At 39.2% G+C, this 27371-nt stretch overlaps 3 protein-coding genes across 4 annotated transcripts in view; 2 read left to right on the top strand and 1 right to left on the bottom strand.

Annotated features, from left to right (window-relative positions):
• Window positions 1–7283, bottom strand: part of LOC146691021 (polyprenol dehydrogenase) — a 61470-nt gene extending 54187 nt beyond the window's left edge. Inside the window, exon 1 of the mRNA XM_085434309.1 lies at window positions 6721–7283. The gene's annotated coding sequence lies outside the window, so the exon portion shown is untranslated. The remainder of the gene's footprint in view (window positions 1–6720) is intronic.
• Window positions 7284–8285: 1002 nt separating this feature from the next.
• On the top strand, window positions 8286–18943 carry znf148 (zinc finger protein 148). Of its 2 annotated transcripts, none has more exons than XM_085434303.1 (7): window positions 8286–8384; window positions 11041–11357; window positions 12299–12424; window positions 12520–12643; window positions 12788–12871; window positions 12966–13084; window positions 14486–18943. In XM_085434303.1, exons 2-7 carry the CDS (start codon window positions 11064–11066, stop codon window positions 16109–16111), a joined length of 2373 nt encoding a protein of 790 aa, XP_085290429.1. In that variant the 5' UTR covers window positions 8286–8384; window positions 11041–11063; the 3' UTR covers window positions 16112–18943. The 2 variants fall into 2 exon arrangements, with proteins under 2 accessions (XP_085290429.1, XP_085290428.1); XM_085434302.1 differs by having other exon boundaries at window positions 11041–11417.
• Window positions 18944–22211: 3268 nt separating this feature from the next.
• LOC146691019 (uncharacterized) lies at window positions 22212–25249 on the top strand. Its single transcript, XM_085434299.1, has 4 exons — window positions 22212–22402; window positions 23318–23466; window positions 24165–24329; window positions 24407–25249. The coding sequence occupies exons 2-4, from the start codon at window positions 23410–23412 to the stop codon at window positions 24494–24496; spliced, it is 312 nt and encodes a 103-aa protein (XP_085290425.1). The 5' UTR covers window positions 22212–22402; window positions 23318–23409; the 3' UTR covers window positions 24497–25249.
• Window positions 25250–27371: the final 2122 nt, after the last annotated feature.

Raw genomic sequence — 27371 nt, 5'->3', positions numbered from 1 at the left:
CCGTCAAGCTAAACTGACATAAACAGCCCCAGGCGGCCCTATCAGAGATGGACTTTACATAACGGCTGAGTCACTCACAATCTATTTTTATGGCTTTGAGGTGTGTGTGTGTGTGTGTGTGTGTATGCGTGTTCCAGTGCATCTGCATTATTTCTGAGAGCCAATTTCTGAAGGTCTACAATTTTAGTTGTAGACCTTCACAATGAGGAATCTCCCCTTTTACAGTGAGATCATCGTAAAAAGATGCTCAGGAATGAGCAGTAGGGGAGGGCAATTAATTTTCCCAAGAGGCCACAATTAGGGCTTAATTGTAACATCTACTCTTGGCAGTTGCAGTTTATACAGTTTAAAAATAAATAAATTTAAAATTGAGCCGAACTGAGTTCAACTTCTTGGCGCAGCCCTCGACAAAAGTCCCAGTTTCTCATGTGCCCCTTTGGAAATATTTCCCACCCCGGCTCTACAGCGTTCACTCACACAGGCAAAAAATGCTGAGATTAGTTTTAATACTTTGTCCCTCCTAAAATTAACCCCTATGGAAATCTTAACCTGAAAACAAAGTACTTGCCCTCAGACAGCTGAAGCTGTCTCAGGATGACCCAGCGTCACAAACAGGGCCGGCCCGTGGCATAGGCCGTATAGACAAATGCTAAGGGCGCCGTCCATCAGGGGGCGCCACGCCAGGGCCACAAATGTTGAAAAAAAAAAAAAGTTGGTACTATTATTTCTAAATACAAAAAATAATCCCACGTTAATTAAAATGCAAAGTAAAGCTTATTTAATAGAAATATTATTTGTTACAACATTACACTACACTGCTGATGTAGGGGGGCGCCACCTAAAATCTTGCCTAGGGCGCCAGATTGGTTAGGGCCGTTTCTGGTCACAAATATGATATTCCACAGGATGTCCCAGACATAGAGCCTTGTACTGATGGCAGTGAATAATAAGATGGCACACGAGTGAAGCAACTAATCATTTCTCAAAGAGGAGCATGTTTTCTGTCTCATTACTAACTTCTTTTTTTGGTTTTGTAAGCACATCCTTAGCAATAATGAACCGTTGATGCTACTGCAATATACAGCTTAATGCACAGGACATTAAAAAAAAGACTTTCTCTATAATTTCAGTCGGACAAACTAAGATAAAAACAGTACAGTAACTCTGGGGTCTCATATTTGCTGTTCCAGAGCCATATGTCGCTCTTTTTTTTCCTATCTCCAGTGACTCAATGTGACTGAAAAAAAAAGGACTTATCCACTTAATTTTGCTGAACCTACCCTGCAATAGCATTGATGGTTCATAATACTATGGATTCTGTTGCTGAACATTAATTCAAATCAAATTGAACACATTTTTGTTTACATTGACTATATTGAGAGCTATATTATTTTTTTCTTTTTTCTTTTTAAATTACACCCATTAATAACATTAAAAGACACATATTTATATTTACTAGGTTATCACCCTCATTAAGGTAAAATAAGAGAAATGCACTTTATTTAACCCGAAAAGTTAAACTTCTCTGGTTATACCAAGTAAAAATGTTATTTAAACACTAGAAATACATAACAAATAGCTTAAATAAGTTATTATAAGACTCAAACACATTTTGCTGCTCCATAAAGATTTTTGGTGTCAAGAATTGCTTAAAATTAGCTCTGTGGAGTTTGCCATCCCCTGTTCTACATCAAAACATCTTTAGTATATTTGACTTGAGATTGTGATTCCAGTTTTAAATTTTAATCTGTATTTAAAAAGCCTTTATTAAACTTCTTTTTTTTTTTTTTTTGTAGCCTTTGGTGAGACAGTCAGGATTTGATTAAAGTCGAAGCATTTTTATATGAGATATTCTCATTATTACCAAACTATATAGCATGACCAAAACCAACAAAACCTCAAGGTAACATCGCAACTTAACAACCACAAAATGTTTTATTTTTGATGTCATGAAGTTAATTAAACTCATTTCACTTCAGCATCGCTATGGGGTATGTATTAGTGTCTGTGTGAATGGATGGATTCACTCGAGGGTTAATGAGATAGACACACGCACACGCATAAACACACACACCCATGTCACATTTGTTAAAGCATTCACCTTAAAGTAATTTCAAGTCAAAGCAGTTTGTTAGCTTTTTAATTTTTAAATGTAACTTGGTAATTTCATGACCCAAACATGAAGGTTTTACATTTTTCTAAAAATCAGATGATCTCAAAACAAAGACCAGTTCTTTCAAAGTCAGGCGACGCACCTTTTTTTGGCAGAGTGATTGTGAGTAGCAATGGAGCAGAAAATAATAATGAGTTCATCAAGGGGTAAAGGTTATTTTTAATTACACATGATTTTAGTAAATTAGTTAAGCAGATAGACCTTATGCATGTCCTGGGAATTACCTTGTTGATGGACATCCAGAATGTTTATAAATAAATTAACAATATGGTGTGCAACACCTGAAAAGCAAATGTTAAAAACTGAAATATACATAAGTATTAATTATTTACAGTAAATGACAAACAACAGGATCATTAAATTTCCCTCTTTAGCCATCAGATTTTCATGGAGCTTCTGTGCTCTTTGACAAACACCACATTTTTCCATCCCAGATAAAAAATTCTGACTATTTACATTCATATTTATGATCTGGTCATCTGGTCTGCATACTATATTTATGGGGGGGAGTATTATGCAGGGCTGAAGAGTTTGGTTTTTTTTTACATGTCTGCAGCAACACACACACACACTTTGTCATATACAGTTTGCGCACATTGTGAGGCTTGAATATGTTAACAAATCCCTTCTCCTCTTCAAGTTTCAATAATTTACTTTTGTCCCTACATATTTTATAACTTCAATCTCAATTGAACCTGGATCTATCAAAACGTATTGTAACGATGGTTAAGTGTTACTGGACAGTGACATGTTGGTTTTCTCTGCACACTGTTGTTGTTCCTTTAAGATTCATGTTTGGTTAGGCTGCAGGAAGTAGTGAGGGTGGTGTACAGGAAGGGGTGGGGGGACCTGGTTCTTCTGTGTGTGTGCCAGGCTGAAGAGAGGTGTAGTTCGAGAGCGCTTCCCCCTGAGTTAACAACCCGCTGGCTTATGTGCCGAATAAACGGACAAACTGAGACCCCAACCGTCTGGTTCTTGTGAACGTTACAGTATTAAAATTCAAGCAGGCTGAACGAATCCTTTCCATCTTTGTCGACGTCCTCCTTAAAAAATTAATATGCAAACAAAGAGAAGAAGAAGAAGATTACCTTTTTTATAGTCTAACTGACCTGGGTACAGGTGATGCAAACACGGCTGGAGTGTTTGGTTTAAAAGGTGCAGCCATGGTTCACAGTTTATAACAGAAGAGATGCTAAATTTAAAACACACACACACACACACACACTGGCCAAGCCTTTAAACAAATGATGAAAGACCATCTGTTTGTCACTCAATGTAACAGCACCCCTAATCAGCCAAGTCTCAGTAGAATTTAAGGTAGCACTTCCGTGCTACCTTCACTTTTCAATTGCAGAGGTTTTCACTGGTGCAGAACAAATTACATTTCACAAAACTGATTTTTGTGAAATTTAATTTATGACCAGGCTGAATGTTGGAAAATGTTTTTGTAGACATGGAATCACTGAATATAAAACAAATAATGAAGCAGTCTAAAAGTTTCAGATGTTCAATTTTACTGATGAGTAATAATTTTAAAAAATGTTGTTATTTGGTGCTTCGGTTTCCAAATGTCTCTTGTCATTTTCAGGTTACATTCATTCACATTTCCTGAACAGCAGATGAGTGTGTGTCATTTTATCTATCTTAGCATTGATTACTTTGCGTCCAAACAGCAAGTTGCCTTCATTTGCGGCTATAAGAACAGTAGACTTTAGTACTATTTTGACATGCTGAATAACGAGAAAAACAATATTTCTCTCAATGGAGGTTGGAACTTTTAGAGGTGGCAACAATAACATGAACCAAAATTTTGTATTTAAACAGGAGCTTGGAAGGTTGTGTCCGCCCTTGAAAAAAAAGTAACTTTTTTTTTGGAGTGGGGCAGAAGTCAAACTTTCGGGTTATTATCTCTTTGTTTTTTTCATGGCGGAAAGATGCTTCCCTACTAAAGTGACTGTTTTTAAAAAGGGAACGATAAACACAATGGAAAATATATTCTAGAACTAGCTGCTTCTCCCATTTCAATATTAAAATGAAGCAGAAGAGAACAAGATCAGTGTTTGCTGTGTTGGTGTACCCGAGAACATCGACTAGGATAATAAAAACACACCTTAGTGAGGAACATTTGACAAATTTTAAACAAAACAGCTGATACAGTCACCACAAAGATACTTTTTTTTTTTTTAAATCAGGGATTGAGTTATCATATATTTTCATCTCTTACAGTGTATTTGTTTAATTTAGGTGTAACAAAACTGGTATTAATCTGCTGTGTTGTTTCCAAATGATGCTTATGATTCATCTCATTCTCATTAAAGAAACAGCTGGACAATGTAGGAAGGATTCTGTTCTTTTTTTAATAATCAGAGTGTGTATGATAAGGTTGTTTAACAATTTGCCAACACAGACACACACAAACACACTACATAAACTGCTTATGCCCGTACACAGTTGGCACACTACAGTATCACGGTTTACACATGTATTCAATGAATGAACACATTTTCAATAAACTTGAGTGAATTTCATACTCATGCATGTGTGCACTCCTACTGTACACACACACACACAACCTGTCTCCCTCACTGACTACCACTGAGCCCTCCCTGCTCCACTTTTTTTGTATCTGTCATCCAGGAGCATGTCAGTGTTTAACCCCCTCCCACGCTGTGACACACACACACATATGCACACATGCAGCCATTTTCCTTTACAAAAAAAAAACTGCACAAAGTCACTCAAACATTTTTTTTTTACCCTTCTTTCTGTGTTAAAACACACATACACAAACCAGGACACTAGTTTAGACAGACACAGACAGCTGGAGCAGGTATTATAAGTACCTTTCCATTCCTTCTCTTTCCCTTGTTATGCCATTACTGAAGCTGATAGAGTTGGAGCTGTCGTTTTCAGCTTGTGTGTGTGGCCACGTATATGTGTGTGCATGTGTTGAGAGGTGTCACAGGCTCGCTGCATATTTGCTTTTGGCTCGCAGAAATCATTTAGTTGTCCGGTCAAAAAGGGCATCTGCCATCCAGCCACTCTCCTTTTCTCCGCAGGAGAGCACTCACAACAGTTTAAGAGGCTGCGGGGTTTCTTCCTCATGACTGCATCCAGCATTTAGGCTGCTCTTGGATATTTAAATACTAGAGTGTTGCAACCATAGCTCAAAATAAGAAGGTTTAAAAATTTTAAGCCTAAACTTGCACTTTCCTTGTGAGTTGGGCTGAGGAGATGCTCAGGCTTTTTTTTAATCCCTGTGGTGTTTATGGAAGAAATAGTGATGTGGTCTAGCAAGTGGCGAAACTAGAGTGTCAGCTGCAGTCAGCGATTATCTCTCAGTAATCACTGCTCTGTTATATTTCAAAGTATCAAGTCATGTGTTTTCTTTGTCCTTTTGTTGTGTCAGGATGTGTAAGATATATTTATGTTGCAAAGATGTGAAGAAAACAAATCAACTCTACTCTGCAGGTGATTGAAAAAATAAATAACACGAATTTTTCTCTATGCATTCACACTTAAAAAATCAACATGTCCTTGGTGTGTCCTTCAAATCCTTCACTTTGACACATCCAAAATGTGTTAATTTTCACAGTTGAATGTTGGTTAAGGTAACATAAAATGCTTTGGACCATGATGAAAATGGCAGGCATCTCACATGTGTAATAGCTTTATGGGGCATGTGATAGTCTGCATACACGGGGGCCAAGGTGCCTGCAATAGGGACAAGTGCTTGGCCAATTTGCAGCGTGTTTATTTATGTGTGTGGGTGTAAGAGTAAATATCAGTACACCTTCCTAAACCAAGACTGGCCATAGAACAATCAAATAAGCTCACAGTTGTCTGGGGGAATTAAAAATGCGCTATGCGTAAAAGAATTAGCGGAACATATATGATAAGGACGCAGAAACATGGCACTAGACAGATTAGGAATAAGACGCACAGGAGCCAGTGGAGATAATCCCGTTATCTCGTTGAACGTAAAATGCCAATGTGAAGCATCCTCGGAGATCAGGATGAACTGAACATGAACTAATGCTGCGGATATACGGCAGGAGGAGTGGGGGCAATCAATACTGGGAAACTGAGGTAAACACTGTTATTCCTGACCTTAAGGAACATCCACGCAGTTTACCGCAATGTCACTGACGGTCTCCGTACTCCACTCATTGCGTGTTCCGTTTGACACCAGTTCGATGTCCCCCCCCCCGCTAATGACATTGTTTCACCTTTGAGAATTCCCCATCAGTACCAAGAGCGCGTCTCCAATACATAAGAGATTATTGATGAATGGTCCCTGTCAAGTTGAGGAGAAAGGAAGCCGGGATTCTGCTCATTAAAGGCTCGGGATAACCGGGTGCCTGTGGAGACGCACGCCGGTCATCACCTTTTAACCAGAGCGCATTTAACATTACGCGCGACAGGAATGCGCGCGTGTACACACGCAGACACGGACACAAGAGATACACAGATAACCACGAATTAAAAAAGCAAAAATACAACACGAGTATAACTCAAATGACAAAAAGGAAGACAAGCAGACTTACAAAATGACCCTGGGCTCTGTTGGTTCCTCTGTGCGACCCATTGTGATATTTCCGTTACTCCGTTTTAACGGAATCCTCAAATGCCGTGGTCGCAGTCCACGTCTCTGCAAATGTACCAAAGGATCACATAGAGAATGAGGAGAATGGCGAAGATGAAGAGCGCTACTAGGATGGCCTTGGTCACCGGAGAGATGAACGACTGCATGTCAGGAGCAGAGCCGGGCAGAGCGGCGTGGAGCTCCGCGTCCGTCCGTACTCAGTCTGCTATCTCTCTCGCTCTCCTCCTCTCCTCTCCGCCGCTCGGGTGGCAACTGTTGAGGATGGAGCCTGGGGCTTTGCCGTGCTCAAGTACACACATTTATAACCTGACGCGCATGCACACGCACTCCGCCACGCGAATAGCCTCTCTACCGGCGATCTGGGCGCGCAACGCGTGGGGGCTTCCCTTGCTAGAAGCGGCACAGCAGTGGGTTGTATTTCCCCGGATCCACACTCCCTCACTGCCTGTCGCACATCAGAAGACGCAGCGACAGGTGAGACTGGACTGATAACACCCGCGCTTCCTGCAAAGAGGACGGCAAAAAACAACAACAAAAAAAAAAAAAACACTTGAAATTCACCAATACAATACAATAAAATAAAAGCCCGCACAGATGTTTCCAGACACAGAATGGAAAAGTGCTAAGTTGCGCGTCGAGCTGCTGCACTTGTCGGCAAACAGGTTGATTAGTATTCCTCACAGCGGCGTGTGTGAGTGTGCATGCGTATGTGTGAGATGGCTGGGGATGACAGGCTATCATCTTATCACGACCCTTCGAACCCCCTTTTTGGCCAAGCTGTCAGTCCAAGGATTAAAATATAATTCTACATTTTTAATGTTTCCATTTCCACCTGATGCGCGCTTTATTCCTATTTTGTTGTATTACTAATCAGACTAGCCTAAGCGGTTGGTACCTCTTGCGCATCTTTTTATAAGTATTAATCCTATAATAAAAAGAAGATGGTGTGCAAATGCCATCAAAAACTCTTGTCACGTATACTCCATCTGGGCTAATTAAGACAAGGTCGTAACTGATAAGGCTAGAGGATATGCGCCTTTCCTCACATAAAATGCAAGATATCCATGTTTAAACCTATATGACCGATATACGTTAAGAAATTGGGAGTCTGTTTTATTCAGAAAATACAAACACTACATGACAGAAGAGATGACTGCATTAAACAGCTTTTTAATGTGAGCAACAGTTAATAACCCCCGGAAAAGGTCGTGTATTTCTGCATGATATTCCTATCAGATCAGCACGGTTACCCACCACCCAAGCGATTCAAAGACATTAAATCACTGAAAAAAACGCGCGCTTATTTTAAGTTGCCATTTCCAAAAACGGTGCAAAACAATAATGGGATCAAAGTCTAGAAATAACTGGGCTATTAAGGCACCACTGATGAACATTTAGGCTGCAGAAGTAGGGCACCGAAAGGACGTTATCAGTTGCATGATGAGAAGCGCAGCGTTCACCTCGAATACCACCGTGCACCACTAGATGGCGACAGATTTAAATTTCCATGTCCTGATGATGGTGTATTTGATTATTCCGCACACCATCACTGCACTGTAGTCTTGGATAAGAATCATGACAGCTAAACGGGCTTAATACGCGTAGGTAAGGAGAAATAAAATTAAGTTTTCAATTATTTTCAGATCAAATATGCACTACTCACGCGTATTATTGTTTGTCGTGGTAGAGAACAAGGTGGTTAGCGAACGTTAGCTTGTGAAGATTGTGGCCTATTTAGCAGAGTGGCTGAGGAAGCTAAAGCCAGTTATCACTGCTAATAAGTAAGGGAAAGTTGTGTTATGTGTCACATGTGTCGTTTAGTGTGAGCTTAAATTTGCTGTTGAATGCCACATATAAGGAGGTACCGCAGCTGTGAAGATGCAGTTGCAAACGAATGTTATATCAAAAGAGAAAGACCAATGTTTGCAGCACATTGCTAGTGGTTAGCTCACTAGCTTCAAATAGGCCGTAAATGCTCGCGAAGTAGGTGCGTGCATATTGGAACTTCCGTTCTGGGCCTTCAAAGTAAAGTCCCAAGTAATGCGCTTTATATTGCAAGGTTGCGGAAAAATACGAGTTCGTAAGGTTCAGACGAACTACACGGTTTGTTTTTCAATGAGAATGGTAAATACTTAAAAGCCTGTTCCGGTATTGTTTACTTAAAGCGTTGAGGAAGCTTTTAATTTGAAGACGCCGTCGCCTGTCTTCCTGTGTTTTCTCCTGCTGTTGTTATGAATGTTTTTGAGGTTTGACGAGCGTAGCAAGCTAGCTTGCTGCCTATCTAGCAAGCGACTTAAAGCCACTTAACCAAAGCGACACAGAGGGTGCGTTTGCATATGGTACTAAGTGGCTGTCAGCGTGTGTTAAAACCCTGACAGATATTTACCGGCCCCGCTGTTTCATTGTTCAGTTTGTGTTAGGAACAGCGTCAAACCTGTAACCAAAGTGCAGCGGTAGCTAGCTTTTTGCCAGGTTGAGCTCAAGTGATTGTCACGTTAGTCAGCCATCTAATCAGAGTGCAATGTAACTCCGAATATAGGCAACATCGGCGTAATACAACAGTATAATGTACTGTGGTGGCTGATTGAAATAATCTATTCTCGATATGTAGCTGTGTTTGTAAGAAATATGCCTATCTTATGGTTTGACGGTGTAGGTTTATCACTTTACATATACTTGTAGTTCTTTTAAAACATTAGAAAACAGAGTTTAGAGTTTAAATTAGAATATATACAATCATAACTGCTACACTTGCATGAAGGCAAAAAAAAAAATGGAGGAAGAAGGGCAGAATGCAAGCGTACCTGTGCACGTCAAAACACAAGCATGTAAACATACAGACGGCGGCATGCTTCATGTGTTCACATGCTCAGAAACAAAAGAGACTGAAAATAAGCACAACAACTTTGAACTGAGACGCCAAACTGGCCAATTTCTACAGATCAGTAAAGATACAGCTTATCTGACTTGGTATGCAAGACTTTTCTTTATGTTTTTAGATTTAAATAGTCTATTGTTCGTGGTGTAGTGTAAATCTCTCTTCTCATGGTTTCATAGTTTCACTCCGCAATTGGTAATCGTTTTTTAAGGTAGTCAGACCCCGACCCCCCCACCCCACACACACACACACACACACACACACAATCGCTCTTCTTAATTAAATTTAAGGTCATAAGTCTTAAATTTGGTGAGGTAGCTGTTACTTTTAAAGAGCTTGGTTAGGCGTGTGTGTGTTTTTTAGTGAATAAAAACCAGTGGGATCTGAAATATAAGTGACTATGTAGAACAACAGTCTTGCTACCTATCCTCAGGCTTAATATGCAAAAATGTTTTTTAAATTAATGTTGATTTTTTTTGGATCATTCCTAATAGTGGACTTATGTCTGATTCATAAAAGATGCTTAACACAAAAAGCCTTGCTTAAGCAGTTTCTAATAAACCCATAAATAACTCATTTTCTTCTGTAATCTATGAAACTGAAGTCAGCTTAAATTACCAGCAGTGGCCTGGGGGGGTCTCCTATTACAAATATCAGAGATAGCCGTGAAGCAAAAGGTAAAAGCAAACTCTTTGGAGAACAGGCTCATAGTGGTGGTTAAGGAGAGTGAATCCAGACAACAAATATTATCCAGTGGACTAAATAGCAGGTGGAGGAATCCAAACAAGCAGCCTGGAAATGTGTTGCTCCTGCACTGACTGGGGTTGGATAGAATTACAGAACTGTAAAGTACACCAGTGGCTTTGAAAATCGCTCCAGTCTAGACTTAAGATTTGAGATATGGTCACTTCTGTGCGTGGTAAGGTTTTGTTTTTAACAGGTTTTTCTCTTTAAGCATACTTAAGATAGTTTTATATGTTTTATAAATGGGGCCCTAAAGCTCGTTTTGTTGGTTGCCAGGCTTCATACCACCATGGGTGTTTATTTTTATATTCTTTCATATTTATTTTTGGTTCAGTGTTGTGGGGATTGAAAAGAGCTGCCGATTTGCTCGTTTAAAAATAAGTAACCATGATTTATGGGAAACTCAGTTAAAAGTTACTCACATGCAGCAAGTTCTAATCTGTAAATAGACTTAATCCATGCTTGGGAAAGTGAGCCTTCATGGCCACAAAAGGGATCTTGGTGAATATAATTATTTCATCCATGATAGTTTACAGTTGTATTATGTCCCTTTTTGGGGGAGTTTAAATACATTTTACTCAATTTGTACATTTTACATTTGTTTTTTTGTAACAGTGTTTCTTTGTTTTTATGTTATAGACTCAAGAGCTACTCTATGTAAGATGAACACTGAGGACAAACTGGAAGGCATGCTGCTGAAGTGCAGCAGCGGAGGAATAGACGGAGGAGGGAGAGTTGGCCTGGGCAGCGGAGGAGGACTGGTGGTGATGACACTCGGGGAACGATCGCTGGCTAACCACCCTCTGCTGGCCGAGGATGACGACGACGAAGACGACGACGAGGACTTGACTCGAAGCTCGCTGGTCACTCACGACCTGGTCCCTCCAGAGCAGCTGATGATGCAGGAGGAGATGACGAAGAATAGCGGTGGAGGAGAAGAGGAGGGAGGAGCCGAGGTGGGAGAGCATTTCCCCCTAAAACTCACGAATAAGTTTCCCTGCTTGCTTCATATGCCAGTGAGTTCACGCTGGTTTAGAAGTAGATCAGATTTTGATAAGCTCATTTCTGTGAGTGCATCTACAGTCTCCACTTGATCAGAGTGAGTTTGCTTTTATGCATGTTATGTTGACTTAGCCTGACATTTTGGACTGTTCAGTGCAATCAGTTCTTTTAACACACAAAAAGTACTGTTAGGTAGCTGCTAATACTGCAAACTACTTTCACACTAGTTATTTTTAGGTGCCGGAATTTTCTTAAAAATTGGTCAAAAATAGGGAGCTCGCATTAGTGTTTTGTTTTTTTAATGAATGACAGAGATTTTAATTAAAAATTTTTCTGTCACTTTGACCCACTTGTTCATATTCAGAAACAATATATTTGTACACTCTGATCTTCTGAATCAGAATAAACTTGCAGCAAATGTGAACTTTAAAATAGTAATTTCTATTCTAAGAATACAGCATAATGAGGATAATCTGAATTCACCCTCAGGGACAGGTTTAAAGCATTGCTTCTCCTTGGGAACTTTAAGAGCTGGAATTGTATGGTTTGTGTTGTTTGTCTGTCTGTAGTTATTACAGACAGGTTATTTTCAGAAAGCTGAAAAGTGGCTACATACATTTTAAAATGCCAGTCAGAGGATTTGAAAACGCTGTCCCTGGCCACCTGGCAGATGTAATCTCTCAGCCTGTTCTGGGTTGTAAGGGGCTGAGGCTTCCCTCTGGTATTTTATGCCTGAGGCAACTGTATGGTGAGATGCCCTCACATTGGTTGATTATGCTCTGCTTGCCCAGTTGCACCTGTCTGACCTGGATAAAGTGGTAGCTGGCTGGGTGGCCCTTAAAGTAGGTCATGTGCGATATTCAATGTATAAATGACTATGGTCCTACTTTTACAGTTGAGCATCAAGCAGGAGCTGAAGTTGTCTGAGCCAGCGGTCTATATAAAGAAAGACAAAAAGGCAATCAAGGATCTGACAATGTGTCCCAAGAAGAAAAAAAGGAAGCAGCGATCACCAGCAAAGGTGAATTCCATCTGTGGAGTTTTTATATTTTTAAAATACCAGGGACGGTTGTGAAAATTCAACACTACATGTGTTCTTTTTTACCCCCTTTGTAGATTCTCAGCATCAATGACGATGGCTCATTGGGCATACCAAACCCCAAGTGTCACGTCTGTACTCACTGTAATGCTGCGTTCAGAACCAACTACCATCTACAGAGGCATGTCTTCATTCACACTGGTATGAATAAGCCTGGCATGTATACAAATATGTAAAACATGTTGCTGTGAAATTAGATATGTTGACAGTAGGGGATCTTTTAGTCATCAAAGGAAGCTAAAAACTAAAAACAACTGGTTTTCATATATGTTACTGAAAACCTAGGTGAGAAGCCGTTTCAGTGCAGCCAGTGTGACATGCGCTTTATTCAGAAGTATCTTCTCCAGAGACATGAGAAGATCCACACCGGTGAGTAACAAACAGTTTGGCAAAATTCTCAATTGTTTTTATAATTATTGCTATGTTAGCCTGAACTTTTTTCTTTTTAAATACTTGTCTCTAGGTGAGAAGCCTTTTCGCTGTGATGAGTGTGGGATGAGGTTCATCCAGAAGTACCACATGGAGAGGCACAAAAGGACTCACAGTGGAGAGAAGCCCTACCAATGTGACTATTGTCACCAGGTACTATTCTTTTGATTGCTTGTAAATTAGTGTATTCGTAAGGTCCAAAATTGGTAAATATTTTAATTAGAAAGACATGAAAGGTCTATTTCAAACCTTTAGTTCAGTCATTTTGGTTCGGACAAAGGGGAATTAAAATGTGTTGGGGTTTTTTGGTCTTCTGTTCACTAACTTTGAAAAATAAATTTGTGAACTAGTTTTCTTTGGGTTATTTCACAACGACACTGTGGTCCCTTTAAATTGAGCTCTGGCTCATTTTCCCCCTTAGTGCGGTTCATTTGTGCAGATGTCAAGATGTGTGCTCGGCTGCTGACAACCACACCGAGACCCTTTGAAAAGGGTGGTCAGTGGGAGGTTCTAGCTAAATACATTCTTGCATTCTGGGATGTGGCAGAGTACACAATCTGTATAATATTGCCATTTCCATGCAACCCAAACTTCAGGTGGATTTCAAAACAGTATAATAGGGATGACAACTTGACCATCTCGTATAATCATGGCTTTAGGAGTAAATTTTCAGTGTAGTCCAGTTGTCCAGACCTTAAGCACCTTCCTGTGTTTCTGGCCAGTAAGTGGACTGATCATTCTCACGTAGTTTTTAGTATCGCGTTTTAGTTCATTTGGAGCTAGCTTGTAATTTTCTTTGAAAAGAAAGCAGAATATGTGAACATATCAAACTCATCAGTTGAACAGATGAACTACAAGTGTGAAGATCTCCTGTGTGTGGATGTATTTGTGTATTTGAATAGTTTGTGGTACAGTGGTTGGCTGTAATATAAAACATGTACGAATATGTGTTGAAAAAGGATGAGGATTGTAAAGCGCTTTCAGTGGTCAGTAAGACTATAAATGCACTGTGTAAACGCCACCCTATTTCAAGAAAACACAGGTAGAGACAGGATGATCTTCTGTCTTTTATTTTGACTCTGTGAACTGACTTATCACAAAAGAATACAAACACTAAATATTGCAGTGTAAACTGTCATTGATTGCTTAGTCAGGCTAAAATTATTTGCTGACATGTTAACAATTTGCTTATAATGATAGGAATGCCTGCTAAACAGTTATTACACAAGATATTTTTTAAGTAGTTCAGCTTCTGTGAATTTGTTGAGTGCATTAAACCTCTAAATACTGTGTTTAAGACCTTTAGACTAAAAAGAGTCTGCTTAAAACTTAGTCTGGTTAAATGGTGTTTTTGGCATTCAGCTTTTTTTGCCGTCCTAAAAAGATTGTGTGATTAAAAACACATTTGGTGTGAAAACACTGTCACTAGTGCTTATATTAAAGATCGTTATGGCTGTAGAGAGTAGACAGGAAGAGTAAAATTGTGAACTCAATATTAGAGCCAGTAATGAAGGTTCATGTATAAAATAAATGCATTGTGTCCTCTTTCTGCAGTACTTTTCCAGAACAGACCGGGTTTTAAAGCACAGAAGAATGTGTCACGAGAACAGAGAGCGAAAGGCGAACAAGACTGCCGGTAAAGTCGGACCTTTACGTGAAGCAGACTCTTTAGGGCCCCCCTTTGTTGCCAAAGAGTGCTCACTGCCCAAGAAAAAGCGCCAAAAGTGTACAGACAAGAGTTCAGGAGCTTCCACTACTGCCCAGACAGAAGGGCACACTTTTACCGTGGTAGAAACAGAAGAGAAAGAGGAGCAAAAGGGAAGTCTTTCTCTATATGCTGTGTCCTCCAAAGTCAAACATGAGTACGTGATTGCTGACTACTCTGTGGACCTTCCTGAAGAAACGGCTAACCAACACCAAGATGGCGACGTCTCTTCGGAAGAAACAACTTCTCCTAAGCTACTTCTGAAGAAAGTCCGCAAGCGGAGTCTTAAGCAGTCGACTGAACAAACTCCTCCTTGCTTGTCCACTTTACCCTCCTTTGAGGAAAATACTAAGGTGGCACAGTACACCTTTGAGATCGTGGACAAGCAAGGCCTCTTAGACGTAGAAGGCAACAGTGAACTCGAATCAGTTGAAACTCTTCAAGGAGGACAAACAAAACCAGCAGCCAGCAGCACAAACTATGACGACGCGATGCAGTTTCTCAAGAAGAAACGTTACCTTCAAGCTGCAATGGCTAACAACAGCCGGGATTATGGCCTGAACACGAGCAGCATCTCCTCTCAGCCACCTGTTACACAAACTGTGGTGTCAACAGTCATCGACGAAACTGTTCCCGCCACCATCCTGGAGCCCCAACCCATGAACACAGAGATTAAGACTCCTCATGACAAGAATGTTTTGCCTGATGAGGTTCTTCAGACACTGTTGGACCACTACTCCAACAAAGCCAATGGGCAATCAGACATTTCTTTCAGTGTGGCTGACACAGAGGTTACCTCAAGTATATCTATCAATTCCTCCGATGTTTCTGACAGCAGTCCGGTCGAGAGCCTCGGAACATCCAGCGCTCAGGCTCAGCCGCCTGCAGAGAAAGTGAGTCTCTTGCAAGAATACTCCAAATTTCTCCAGCAAGCACTGGAGAGGACCAGCCAGAATGACAGCTACCTGACCAGCCAGAGCCTCAGCTTGGTCTCTGAAAACCCCACATTAGCTGGACAGCCTCTGTTCTCCACAGAGAAACAGTTTCCTTCCCCCAGCAGGTTCAAATCAGGGATGAGCTCTCCACTAAGGTCCACCTTAGAGAAACCTCACTATGGGTTGCTGGTCGGGGACTCCCAGCACTCGTTTTCCTTTTCAGGCGACGAGACCACCCCTCCCTCTGCGGTGTCCCCAGCTGAGGAGGACTTTCTGGAGCAGGTCTCTCCCTCAAAAAAGACTGACTCTTCACAAGGGATACTACAGACTTTTCAAATAAGCTCCTTTGAACAGAACTTCAAATCTCATTTCCAGACGTCAAGATCTGCAGCCTCCTCGCAGTTTACGGTTGCCAACGGACAAGTGAGTGTTCGAGGACACAGCACAGAATTCTCAGAGTTCCCTTTAGTCCGAGTCACTGAGACCAGGTCTCAACTGAACTCATCCCCTGACGTTTCGACCAGTGAATCGTTTGGCTGAAGAAATGGAGGCGGGAGCGTTCATTTCTGTTCATCATTTCTGTGGCACTTTATCTCGTCTTTCCTGTGTTTTTGCCAAATCAAATCCCACTGCAAACGAGGGGTCTTTCTTTCTTTTTTTTCTTTGTGTAAAGCAGTTATAATTTTGTGCTTTTACGTTCTAAACTTCTTAAACAGGAATACTGAAAAATGATAATCATACTATAATTAGCATTTCCCCTTTTGGAAAAAAAAGTCAAACTTCCTCCAGAATGTACATTATGAGATTAAGCGACCAAAGTGTAATGCAGGAGATTAATATTCTCTAATTCCATTGCCATTATTTTTAATGTTTGTGTCAATCATTTTGCCTTGCACACTTAATGATCAAGTCACACTTGCTGCTTAATGCAATATTTAGACTTATTAAAATGTAGTTTGCATCTATGTACACTCCCCCCCTGAGTTTTTCAACTGCACTGGGGGTTGGGTGGTCCAGAGCTGCACAAACCTACTGTTATTGATACTTTTTCCTTATGAACGCGTTAATTTTTTTCTGCATTTTAAGATCAAAATCTGTGATTCAACTGAGCTGAAATGAATTGGGGCCACATAAGTTTGTCCTGCTCCCGAAAATCATGCCCCCTTCCCCCATGGCGGTGGTAGATTTTTTATTTTTATTTTTAAATTTTTTTTTTTCTTTAGCTACTTCCCCTTGCTCTTTGTTTAGTTTTTTTTTTTTTTTCAAAAAATATCACTTAGAGCTTTTTTCTTTATTCCAGCGGTTAAACTGTCTGCTGACATGCACGGTGACACAAAGTTGTTACCTATTAAGGGTATTTCTGCAGGATTTATATTAGATTATCACAGTATGTATAAGTCACCTTTTGTTAAGAGATTAGTGAGACTAACCACTTAATTAGTTTAAGTAGAAATTCAAACTAATTCACTTTTTCTTTGATCACTTAAAAGGACGTAGCTCTTATAAGGGAAACAAAATTAAAGTTCATGATCCCTTGTATTCAAGAGAATTTGATTAAAATGAGCAGTTTATTATTTTGTGCCTTCTTTTAAAAGAAATATTACAATTTCCTTTAGTCATTCCTGCACAATGCATTTATTTCTACTTGGTCTACGCTCTAAGGCTACTAGTTCCACTTGCACAATACAGACAAGCACATAAGCTATCAACGTGTTCACACCTTCATACGTTAAGAACTGGGAGCTTTATTTAGTTTTGCCTTTTAATATTGTATCATTTTTAAAATTTTAGCAGAGACATATCACCAAACTTAATAATCAACATATTATCTGTAGTTGGGAGGAGTTAACGTGTCATGGACTCTTCTCCAGTATGTGTGTAAGTGCAGATTTAAGTTGTAGATGTCTAGATTTGCTGATAATCACTGATTTGCTGGAATTTTCTGGTCAGACTCATCTGTACGGGCCTTGTTGAAACCATGCAGTTTTAAACGGGAGTGGCAATGAGTTAAGTCTTTTCTGTACTTCATTACACTGTTGATTGTCGTTCACGTCTTAGGTGCTGTTGTGTTAAACGATGTTTTTATCTTTTTGTTTTTCGTGCACCATCCAGTTTAGGTTTGAAACCAATGTTGAGCTCCCTCTTGTTACAGCTCCTCTGACAATCAGGGACACACAGAACCACGTTAATCATCGAATACTTTATTCTTCCTCAATGATCATTCCCTCTAGAATGTATAGAAGATATCCTGCTGTAAATACATTGTATATTTTTCTGCTCTGAGAAGTACTGTTAGGTTTTATTTTGGTCCATAGAAAGACAAGGCGTGTGCAAGAAACACTTTTGTCAGTGAATTTGGCAAGTTAATTTGTTTTTAAGCATTTATGAGATTCAATAATGAAACGGTCCATCTTCCTGAGAAAATGTGGCTTTTGCAGAAATCTCACCACTGTATCAATATTATATTTTCAGTTTAATTGGTGATTGATCAAAGTGAATTTAGATTTTTGTGAATGTTCATTATGATGGGTTTTACTGTATAACTATCATCCGTATGATATATTAAAATAAAATTCCTTTTCAACATATTTAAAGTAAAAGAAAAATGTTCTTAGTGGTGGAAACAATCCTCCATTCAACAGCTATTAGAGTCTTGAATTTGTGTTAAAATATCACTTAAAAGTTATAGTGTGGTTGAAATACCTCACTAGCTGCCCTTTTTTTTTTTTTATTGTAAGCAATCTTTAAAAGCACAGTGCAGATAGAAACGATGGTTTTGTAAATTGTACCCCATTTAGTTCTTTGAATTTTGAATTCAGTTAAAGTGGAAACCTATTGGAAATTAATGAAGTATGTGAGCAGTACGATGAATATTTCCTTTTAATTAACTATTGTCAGTAACCTGACCATAAGTGTCCTTGTATAAGCTAGAGAAATCTCATTTGTGTGCGTGTGTGTGTAAAAAGATCAGAATTTTTTGATAAAAAGCTATTTTTGAAACGTCATTTAAAGCACTGATATGTACAGTATATCATATGCAGTCATTCTCGCTACCCTCATTTATCTCTGTATAAGTCGTTTGTGTCAAGGTTTTTCAAATACAGATGGGAATCTGAATTTTTTCTTGATTTTAAAGAATTTGCTTCACAGTAAGGTTGGTCTTACGTTAGGTTTATTCTGCATGGTCTCTGACTTGTTGGGTCAAGTGAACTTGTTTTATGGATAATGTGCAGCTTTAATTGTAGCTGATTATTTTCAGTCAAGTAACCCATATGATTAGACTTTTGCAATATACAATGATTTGTAAGCAATCTGATTAAATTGTTTTTGATTGTTGTGTGTCATGTCCTTATAAATAAATAATTCACAGCATGTGATCTTGAATTGTTGTTGATGTACAGAAGGCGTGCAGCTGCTGGTGAAACTGAGTGTGGGTGGGTAAATGTGTTTCCTGATGGAAAGCAGCCAGAAAAGACATAAAGAGACGCTGGGATATTTGTTATGGTGTGTTAGGGGAATTCGAGGAGAGTAGAAGTGCTGCAGAAGACTGTTTTCATAGGTACACACTCGTACAGTAACAAATTGAAAATCTTTCACCATATCGTGGTACACGGTGACATCTTTTTCAGCAGGTCCAAAACCTGAAGATATATTCAGTTTACAGTGATATAAAAGTGCAAAGCATAGAATTCTCACATTGGAGAGCGTTGGAAAAAGAACTATTGATGTTTATCATGGAAAAATATGTGGAAAAACGTATATCAGAATAGTTCTGTCTTAATTTTCTGACAAACTGTTTGTCCAAGCACTGTAAGCCTTTATCACAGCCCAGTAAACCATGAAGGTCAACCAGCATGCACAACAACAGGACCTCCCCCCACGTGAAATGCAGCTATCAAATACACCTGTGCTTTCCTGCTACCATACAGTACTGTGGGAAAACCTTCAGCTACCCCTCGTTTCGTTATATTTTGCTTCCATTTAGCCTGTCTTTCTTGTAATTTTCAAAGTGGTGTTTAGCGGGTGTTCTCCAGACTTTCTGAAAGTTCTCTGGACATAGCTACTTTTATACTCTATTTAAGCATAAAAAGGCACCTAACTCAAAGGATGAACCAGTGTTGTGTCTACATATAACAGAAAACTGAGCAAAGAAGTGTGTTTAAATTGTATCTTTAGGCACTTTAATATTAGCAGTCTGTCCCAAAAACATTTCTTTAGCCAAATCTACTAAAAATTCCAAAGCTAACACAGACTGGCATAAAAAACAGCAAGAATGTTATTCCTTAAAATATGGGATCCAGAAAAGATCTGAGAGATTCATCTGGTCCTTCAGCTGAATTTCAGTTGTTCACTGAGGCCTCATTAGACATTGTCTCGGTGGAAGGGTGGCTGTCAGGAAGCCATTTTTTAAGGAAGAGGAAACTGGAGGGAAAGGGTGATGTAGTGATGAACCCAGATATTCAATTTTTGGTTCAAATCATCATCAGTATGTGTAGAGAGGGCCAGGAGAAAGGTAAAACAGTGTATATAGCCATCTGTGAGATGCAATGGAGTCTCTGCCCTGGCAGGATTTCAGCCAGTGGGGACTTTGATCTTTAATGGGAAACAGCTGATTGGTAATGACTTTATTTCTCCCCATGGCAATGATCCAAAACACAGTCTTCATGCAGTAAAAGAATACTTGGATGACAAATCGGACTGGCCTCCCCAGATCACAGAGAGCCAGCCAACATCCAAAAAGAGCGTTTAATGTCCTTTAAGAATCCCAGAGAACTATTCCTGAAGGTTATTAAAAGAAATTACAACAAAGTTTGCCTAAGAGAGTTCAGACTGTGATGAAAGATGGCCATACCAATGCTTGACATAATCATCTTAAACCATGAAAATGTAAAATATTTTCATTGTGTCATTGTACAGGGAAACTCTTCCAAGTTTTGTTTTCTCTTATTTATTTTTGAATATGTGTTTAGACTGATGTGTTTTCTGATCTGATTGGTAACTTATTGACTGGAATAAGACTCAGAAAACATCCCCACAGTCTGAAATTCAAACGTGTTTCAGGAAATAACTCCATAAAAAGGATCAAATCCATGTGGATGCATTTTTCAGCTAATCATTACTAGCATTACCTGCTGCAGGACTTGCCAAAGCAAACACGAGATCCTTGTGCAAATGCTCCAACACATCCCGGAAAGGTGAGCAGTAACCGCATGCCTAAGTTGCCTGCTGGCAGCTGACGTATCCATATGACGAACACGTTGTAATACTGAGAGGATTTAAAGAAAAGTGGGAAAGTGGAATGGATTTATTTTTTCTTTAATTTTTTAAAAAAAAATTACAAGCAGTGGATGAAATGAGATTGTGAAAGGTAAGGTGTCGCTGAGTTAATCTAGCTAAGAAGCTGTTTGAAAGAAGACCGCCACTCACACCAAACTCTATTGAGAAAACTGCCAATTTTAAGACTAGAGCACATCTCGGTTTTCATAATAGCGTATATCACCAGGAGCTTATTTTGAAATTGATTACACTTTCTGATATGCTGTCTTTCCATAAACATAACTATTATTATTGTTATCATTCATTTCAACATTTTGTTTTCTAATTAGGAAACAATGAATTCACATGTTTGTTATAATTCTTCGTTTATTTATCTGGAAACAGAAGCCTCTGAGGTAAAAGCAGTGACGCTAACAACTATTTACTGTTTGTCGCATCGCAGAGGAGCACACCCTGCTGCATCCGGGTGTCCTCAAGCTGCACCTGTTGCTGTTTAACCAGGATAAACAGTGCTATTCTTTCCAAGACGACCGCTACAAATGCCTGTGCTACCGTACTGTTTACTATGCCAGGAAAAACCGTATGCTCCAATCATAGATTATATATCTTCACAATTATGAGTGTTTTGAATGCGGCATGCCAGAATTACCCAGTAACATGCACTCAGAAAAATTATGGTTCTTAAATGGTTCTTCAGATGTCTTCATGGTTCTTTAAAGAACCATCATACGTCAAAGAACCTTTTTATTTTGTGGATGGTTCTTCAGCTATTACAAATGGTTCTTTAAAGAACAAAAGGTTCTTTATCCTTAGCAATCTAAGTTTGATGGTGTAAATGGCATAAATATTTATTCACTATAATGAGGCTGTGAATTATACTGTGTGTTTTCTTTGTGTGCATGTGTGTGCGAAGGGGAAGGGCGGGATACCTGGCAATTACCCTTTAAGAGAAGATGGTAGGAAACTGAATATTCAAATAAAAGTTAGAAATATTTGCAAACAATAGACACAATACACACATTCAAATACTGTACTTTAGTTTTAAATTTTAATAAAGCATTACTATTTTCTACTCCAAGGCATTACTTTTGAGATTATTATATATTTTTGAAAATATAGCATAATGATAATACTAGTTATTGTAAACTTTACAAACCACCCAGCAGTATGTAAAGTCAAATTATAAAATACAAGTAAATAACAATTGCAGAACAGAATGTCAGTGTAATGGACACAGACTTCGTTTTGACAAAGCACACTGCTTAGGTAAATGATCTGAGTAGTTGTTCATCACTGATCAATTTGTTAATATGTGTTTCGAGCCAAATAAATGACAGGGAGCGAGAGAGTGACGTCAGAACAGGTCATACTGTAACCTCCCGGGAGCGGACGGAGGGGGTCAGTCGTTGGGATGCGCATGCGCAGACAGGGTGTGCGAGCGGCGGGCCTTGACCTTCGGGAAAAAAAAACTCACGGACGGTGACAGCGAAACGGATAACAGTCTTCAGTACCTGCTGGACTTTGAAGCTGTGGATTCTGGGACTGTTAGAAAAGGTAAAACATTTTCATTAAAACCTTATTACTGTTTTGTTTTTGTTACTCGTCATTGTAGCTTGCTGTTAATGTTGTGCTAACAGTAGCGATTAGCTAGATACGTTAGCCGTTGAGGTCAACGCAATTTAGTATCCAACGGTTTTCCTAACAAAACCACTGTTATAATTAAGTGAAGCTGCTCCCAGCTAATTTGAACCTTTGGCTTCTAAAATATGTGGTTCAATTGCGTGCTGCGTACATAACCTAATGTCAGCTAGACCGAAATTAAAATGTAATATATTGTTAAAGTCACTAAAATGGCGCCTGAAGCCTGTTGTGACGTGAGCTCTGTGTCTGCTCTAGAAACTCTTGAAATTCTGTAGATCTGAGCCGTACATTAAATACTCACATGAACCTGTACTTTGAATTCTGTATGAGCTGTATAAAATACAGCTATGCATAAGTGTTTTGAATGAATAATTAGATTAGATGACTCTTTATTGTCTAATCGAATTATATAGAAATGAATAGAAATGTGACATGAGAAGGTGTGTCTTTGACTGTTCCTGCATAACTTAGTTTCGGACTAGTTGACAAGTTATGCTCCGGTCATTTGATGTTTCCAAGATAGATGTTCTTTTGTAATATAGTTAATTTTTTTATATATTTCATTTATCCACCATCATACATACAAGCTAAGAAGAGGTCGTTATACTAACAAGAGGTATCAACGCCGGGCCAAAGTTCAGCACATGGTTAAAGTTTGTAGTCCAGCCAGGGTGTAAATATCACTCAGCAGCCAGAGCTGAAGCAGGTAGCATCAACACATAAATCTACTCTACCCGGCTTAAATCACAAGAGCACCTCTGACCAAAAAGCTGTAGATTTTTCTTGTTTGCACAAATTAATCCAGATTCACATTAATTGTGTTCACAGCTCCAACAAAATGAGGAAGAGGAGGGGGAGAAACACAATTAGGTTGAATTACAATTGGATGGAAGGCGAGGACAAGGAGAAGGAAGCTTAGGATGAGGAGGAAGAAAAGCAGCAGGAGCATCTTTAGGGATCCCTATGATGTCATTGAGGTTGGTTTCATTAATATGGTCCTCTCACAAAGAACGATGACTTGTTTTAGTTCACCTACTTCCTGTATTAAATAGTGATGTGCAAAATGTTGTGAAAAACCATGGAGCAGGTACGTATAGTGCATCTGCAGGTAAATGAACATCAAATCTCTAAGACAGACTGAAATTTGTATATTTATCACCCTTATGATAAAACCCATGTCAGCCATTGGTTTATGGACTTTGTATTTTGAAGCCTCAACATTTGCTTTCTTGCTGTTGCTATGTTGGGACCATATTAGGATGAGGGATCAGAATCTGGAGTCATGCACACTATTGTTTCATTTAGTGTGTATCCATAAGATTCGTACAGCAGATCCAAGTTGTGCCTTGAAAACAGGAAAGTCGTCTGCATAGAGGAGAACTGTAATAGCAGGCTTGTAAAAAGTGAGGCTTTGTGCTCTCGTTTTACTTCTGTCACCCTGTTTTGATGCAGATTTCACTTGAAATCAGGCAAGAACTGGACTTATTTTTTTATGTGTTCTTGTGAATTGATTGTGTATCGCATATGTTTGATTTGACTTTCTGCAAGACAACAGTTGTCCGCTGGCCAAAAAAGTTTTCCAAATACCTCCACGTGATCTAGCCTGGATTTAGAAAAGAATAGCAAAAAAATCTGCACCTCCTGCTTCAGATGCAATTTGTGTTTCTGTGTTCAGAGGCAGCGGCGAGAGGGGAGACCTCGGCTCATCCAGCTGGAGAGCCTGACCAGGAGGAGTCGAACATTAACTGAGCTCTTCCAGGGCACCCTGCAGACTCGGCTGCTGGCATCGGCGAGGGATGACGTGAACGCCAAACTGGAATCCATCACAGGTCAACTGCAGGTATGCGAGTCAGACCTTCTGAGGAGGGTTTCACTTTTCTCTTCTTTATAATTGACTCTTTTCTCGATCTCTTTCAGCTCCTTGTCTCAGAGTGGGAGGGATTTGAAGCACAAAGGGAGGAACTTGTCATTTGGTTGGCTGATATGGATGTGAGGTTGACCAGCTGACAGGAAACACCAGTGAAAAACTGAAACAACTGCAGGTGTGGGCTTGTTTTGATATGACATATACAGGGAGTGCAGAATTATTAGGCAAGTTGTATTTTTGAGGAATAATTTTATTATTGAACAACAACCATGTTCTCAATGAACCCAAAAAACTCATTAATATCAAAGCTGAATGTTTGTGGAAGTAGTTTTTAGTTTGTTTTTAGTTTTAGCTATTTTAGGGGGATATCTGTGTGTGCAGGTGACTATTACTGTGCATAATTATTAGGCAACTTAACAAAAAACAAATATATACCCATTTCAATTATTTATTTTTACCAGCGAAACCAATATAACATCTCCACATTCACAAATATACATTTCTGACATTCAAAAACAAAACAAAAACAAATCAGCGACCAATATAGCCACCTTTCTTTGCAAGGACACTCAAAAGCCTGCCATCCATGGATTCTGTCAGTGTTTTGATCTGTTCACCATCAACATTGCGTGCAGCAGCAACCACAGCCTCCCAGACACTGTTCAGAGAGGAGTACTGTTTTCCCTCCTTGTAAATCTCACATTTGATGATGGACCACAGGTTCTCAATGGGGTTCAGATCAGGTGAACAAGGAGGCCATGTCATTAGTTTTTCTTCTTTTATACCCTTTCTTGCCAGCCACGCTGTGGAGTACTTGGACGCGTGTGATGGAGCATTGTCCTGCATGGAAATCATGTTTTTCTTGAAGGATGCAGACTTCTTCCTGTACCACTGCTTGAAGATGGTGTCTTCCAGAAACTGGCAGTAGGACTGGGAGTTGAGCTTGACTCCATCCTCAACCCGAAAAGGCCCCACAAGCTCATCTTTGATGATACCAGCCCAAACCAGTACTCCACCTCCACCTTGCTGGCGTCTGAGTCGGACTGGAGCTCTCTGCCCTTTACCAATCCAGCCACGGGCCCATCCATCTGGCCCATCAAGACTCACTCTCATTTCATCAGTCCATAAAACCTTAGAAAAATCAGTCTTGAGATATTTCTTGGCCCAGTCTTGACGTTTCAGCTTGTGTGTCTTGTTCAGTGGTGGTCGTCTTTCAGCCTTTCTTACCTTGGCCATGTCTCTGAGTATTGCACACCTTGTGCTTTTGGGCACTCCAGTGATGTTGCAGCTCTGAAATATGGCCAAACTGGTGGCAAGTGGCATCTTGGCAGCTGCACGCTTGACTTTTCTCAGTTCATGGGCAGTTATTTTGCGCCTTGGTTTTTCCACACGCTTCTTGCGACCCTGTTGACTATTTTGAATAAAACGCTTGATTGTTCGATAATCACGCTTCAGAAGCCTTGCAATTTTGAGACTGCTGCATCCCTCTGCAAGATATCTCACTATTTTTGACTTTTCTGAGCCTGTCAAGTCCTTCTTTTGACCCATTTTGCCAAAGGAAAGGACGTTGCCTAATAATTATGCACACCAGATATAGAGTGTTGATGTCATTAGACCACACCCCTTCTCATTACAGAGATGCACATCACCTAATATGCTTAATTGGTAGTAGGCTCTCGAGCCTATACAGCTTGGAGTAAGACAACATGCATGAAGAGGATGATGTGGACAAAATACTCATTTGCCTAATAATTCTGCACTCCCTGTATTTGATATGAAACATACGTCAGAGACATTATCCTAAACTGGACTAACAAAGGACCATGAGTACAACATGAAACGTACATTACATAGCGTAATGCTAAAGTTCATTGATCATTTTAATCATAAACTTGTTGTTGAAATATTTTTACTAAACATGCAAACATCTGCTGATGAAAATGTGTTGATTTATTGGTCTGTTATGAAGCTATTGCTATTTCTAATGTGTTTTATCACTTTCTGATGTTTTATTAATTAAACAATACATGTATTGTTGTGTTATCTGTAGCTATAGTATTTATATATATATTTATTTATAGTATAGCAAATATATTTAATTATTACTGTTTAAAACACTAATATGTGACATGTATTAGTAGTGATGTTGTGCTGAGGGTTAAAATGCCTTTTTGTCTTTTGGTAACTACAAAATGACAATAAACCATTAATATATGTCTATGCTGTGCTCGTATTTATTTTTACCCTACTCAAATTCAATTTATGATGCATTTTATTTTGAAAGATTTAAAATGTTTTTTTAAAGAACCACTCAAAAAAGGTTCTTTAAAATGGTTCTTTTAAAGAACCATTTGAAGGACCTTTTTAAAAATGGTTCTTTAAAGAACCATTTTTAAAAAGGTTCTTTGAAAAACCATTAAAGGTGCCCCAAAGAACCATTTCTTGATGGTTCTTTGGGGCACCTTTAAAGGTTCTTCAATGAACCACTGAAAGAAATGGTTCTTCAAAGAACCATTGTTTGAAAGGTTCTTTGTGGCACCAAAAAAGGTTCTTCTATGGCATCAGTCTAAAGAACCACTTTTGGTTCCAGTTGGCACCTTTATTTTTCTGAGTGTGCTGTGATATTTCAATTTCTCAGTAGTTTCTGAACGGAAATGTATTAGACTAGTAAGTAAGAAGGAAATCCAGTTTTATCGGATGTTTTAATTGGGATATTATACATGTTTTATCCTCTTATTCCTTTTTCTAGTTTTAAGTCTACACTTTACGATATTTGCCGAGGAAAAATCATATACATGATAGTACATCATTATGTAAAATATGTTTGGGGGTATTTTCTGTTTTGGGGTGGGTTTTTTGTCTTCTCGGGGGATTACTTCTTATAAAATACACGTTTAAGACAGAAATGTTCTAAAATATAAATTAGAATATTTGACAAATCTGTCACAAACGTGTTTAAATTAAAAAATATATTGTTATTTAAAACAAACTGTATTGACTTTTTTTCCCCCAGAT

The sequence above is a fragment of the Copadichromis virginalis genome, linkage group LG16 (genome assembly GCF_057382275.1).
Source record: "Copadichromis virginalis isolate Kocher_CV1m ecotype Utaka linkage group LG16, C_Virginalis_male_GT1.1, whole genome shotgun sequence".
In the NCBI taxonomy this organism is placed as follows: domain Eukaryota; kingdom Metazoa; phylum Chordata; class Actinopteri; order Cichliformes; family Cichlidae; genus Copadichromis; species Copadichromis virginalis.
The sequence above is the reverse complement of the archived record's forward strand: the minus strand, read 5'-3'. Positions and strand labels throughout refer to the sequence as shown.

Bases quoted from the DNA above. Each gene is read 5' to 3' on its own strand.
- LOC146691019 (XM_085434299.1), top strand. From the start codon at position 23,410: ATGAGGAGGAAGAAAAGCAGCAGGAGCATCTTTAGGGATCCCTATGAT. The intron at 23,467-24,164 runs GTTGGTTTCATT...TTCTGTGTTCAG, and splicing joins ATCCCTATGATGTCATTGAG to AGGCAGCGGCGAGAGGGGAG. The intron at 24,330-24,406 runs GTATGCGAGTCA...GATCTCTTTCAG, and splicing joins CCATCACAGGTCAACTGCAG to CTCCTTGTCTCAGAGTGGGA.
- znf148 (XM_085434302.1), top strand. From the start codon at position 11,064: ATGAACACTGAGGACAAACTGGAAGGCATGCTGCTGAAGTGCAGCAGC. The intron at 11,418-12,298 runs GTGAGTTCACGC...CTACTTTTACAG, and splicing joins CCTGCTTGCTTCATATGCCA to TTGAGCATCAAGCAGGAGCT. The intron at 12,872-12,965 runs GTGAGTAACAAA...ACTTGTCTCTAG, and splicing joins ACATGAGAAGATCCACACCG to GTGAGAAGCCTTTTCGCTGT.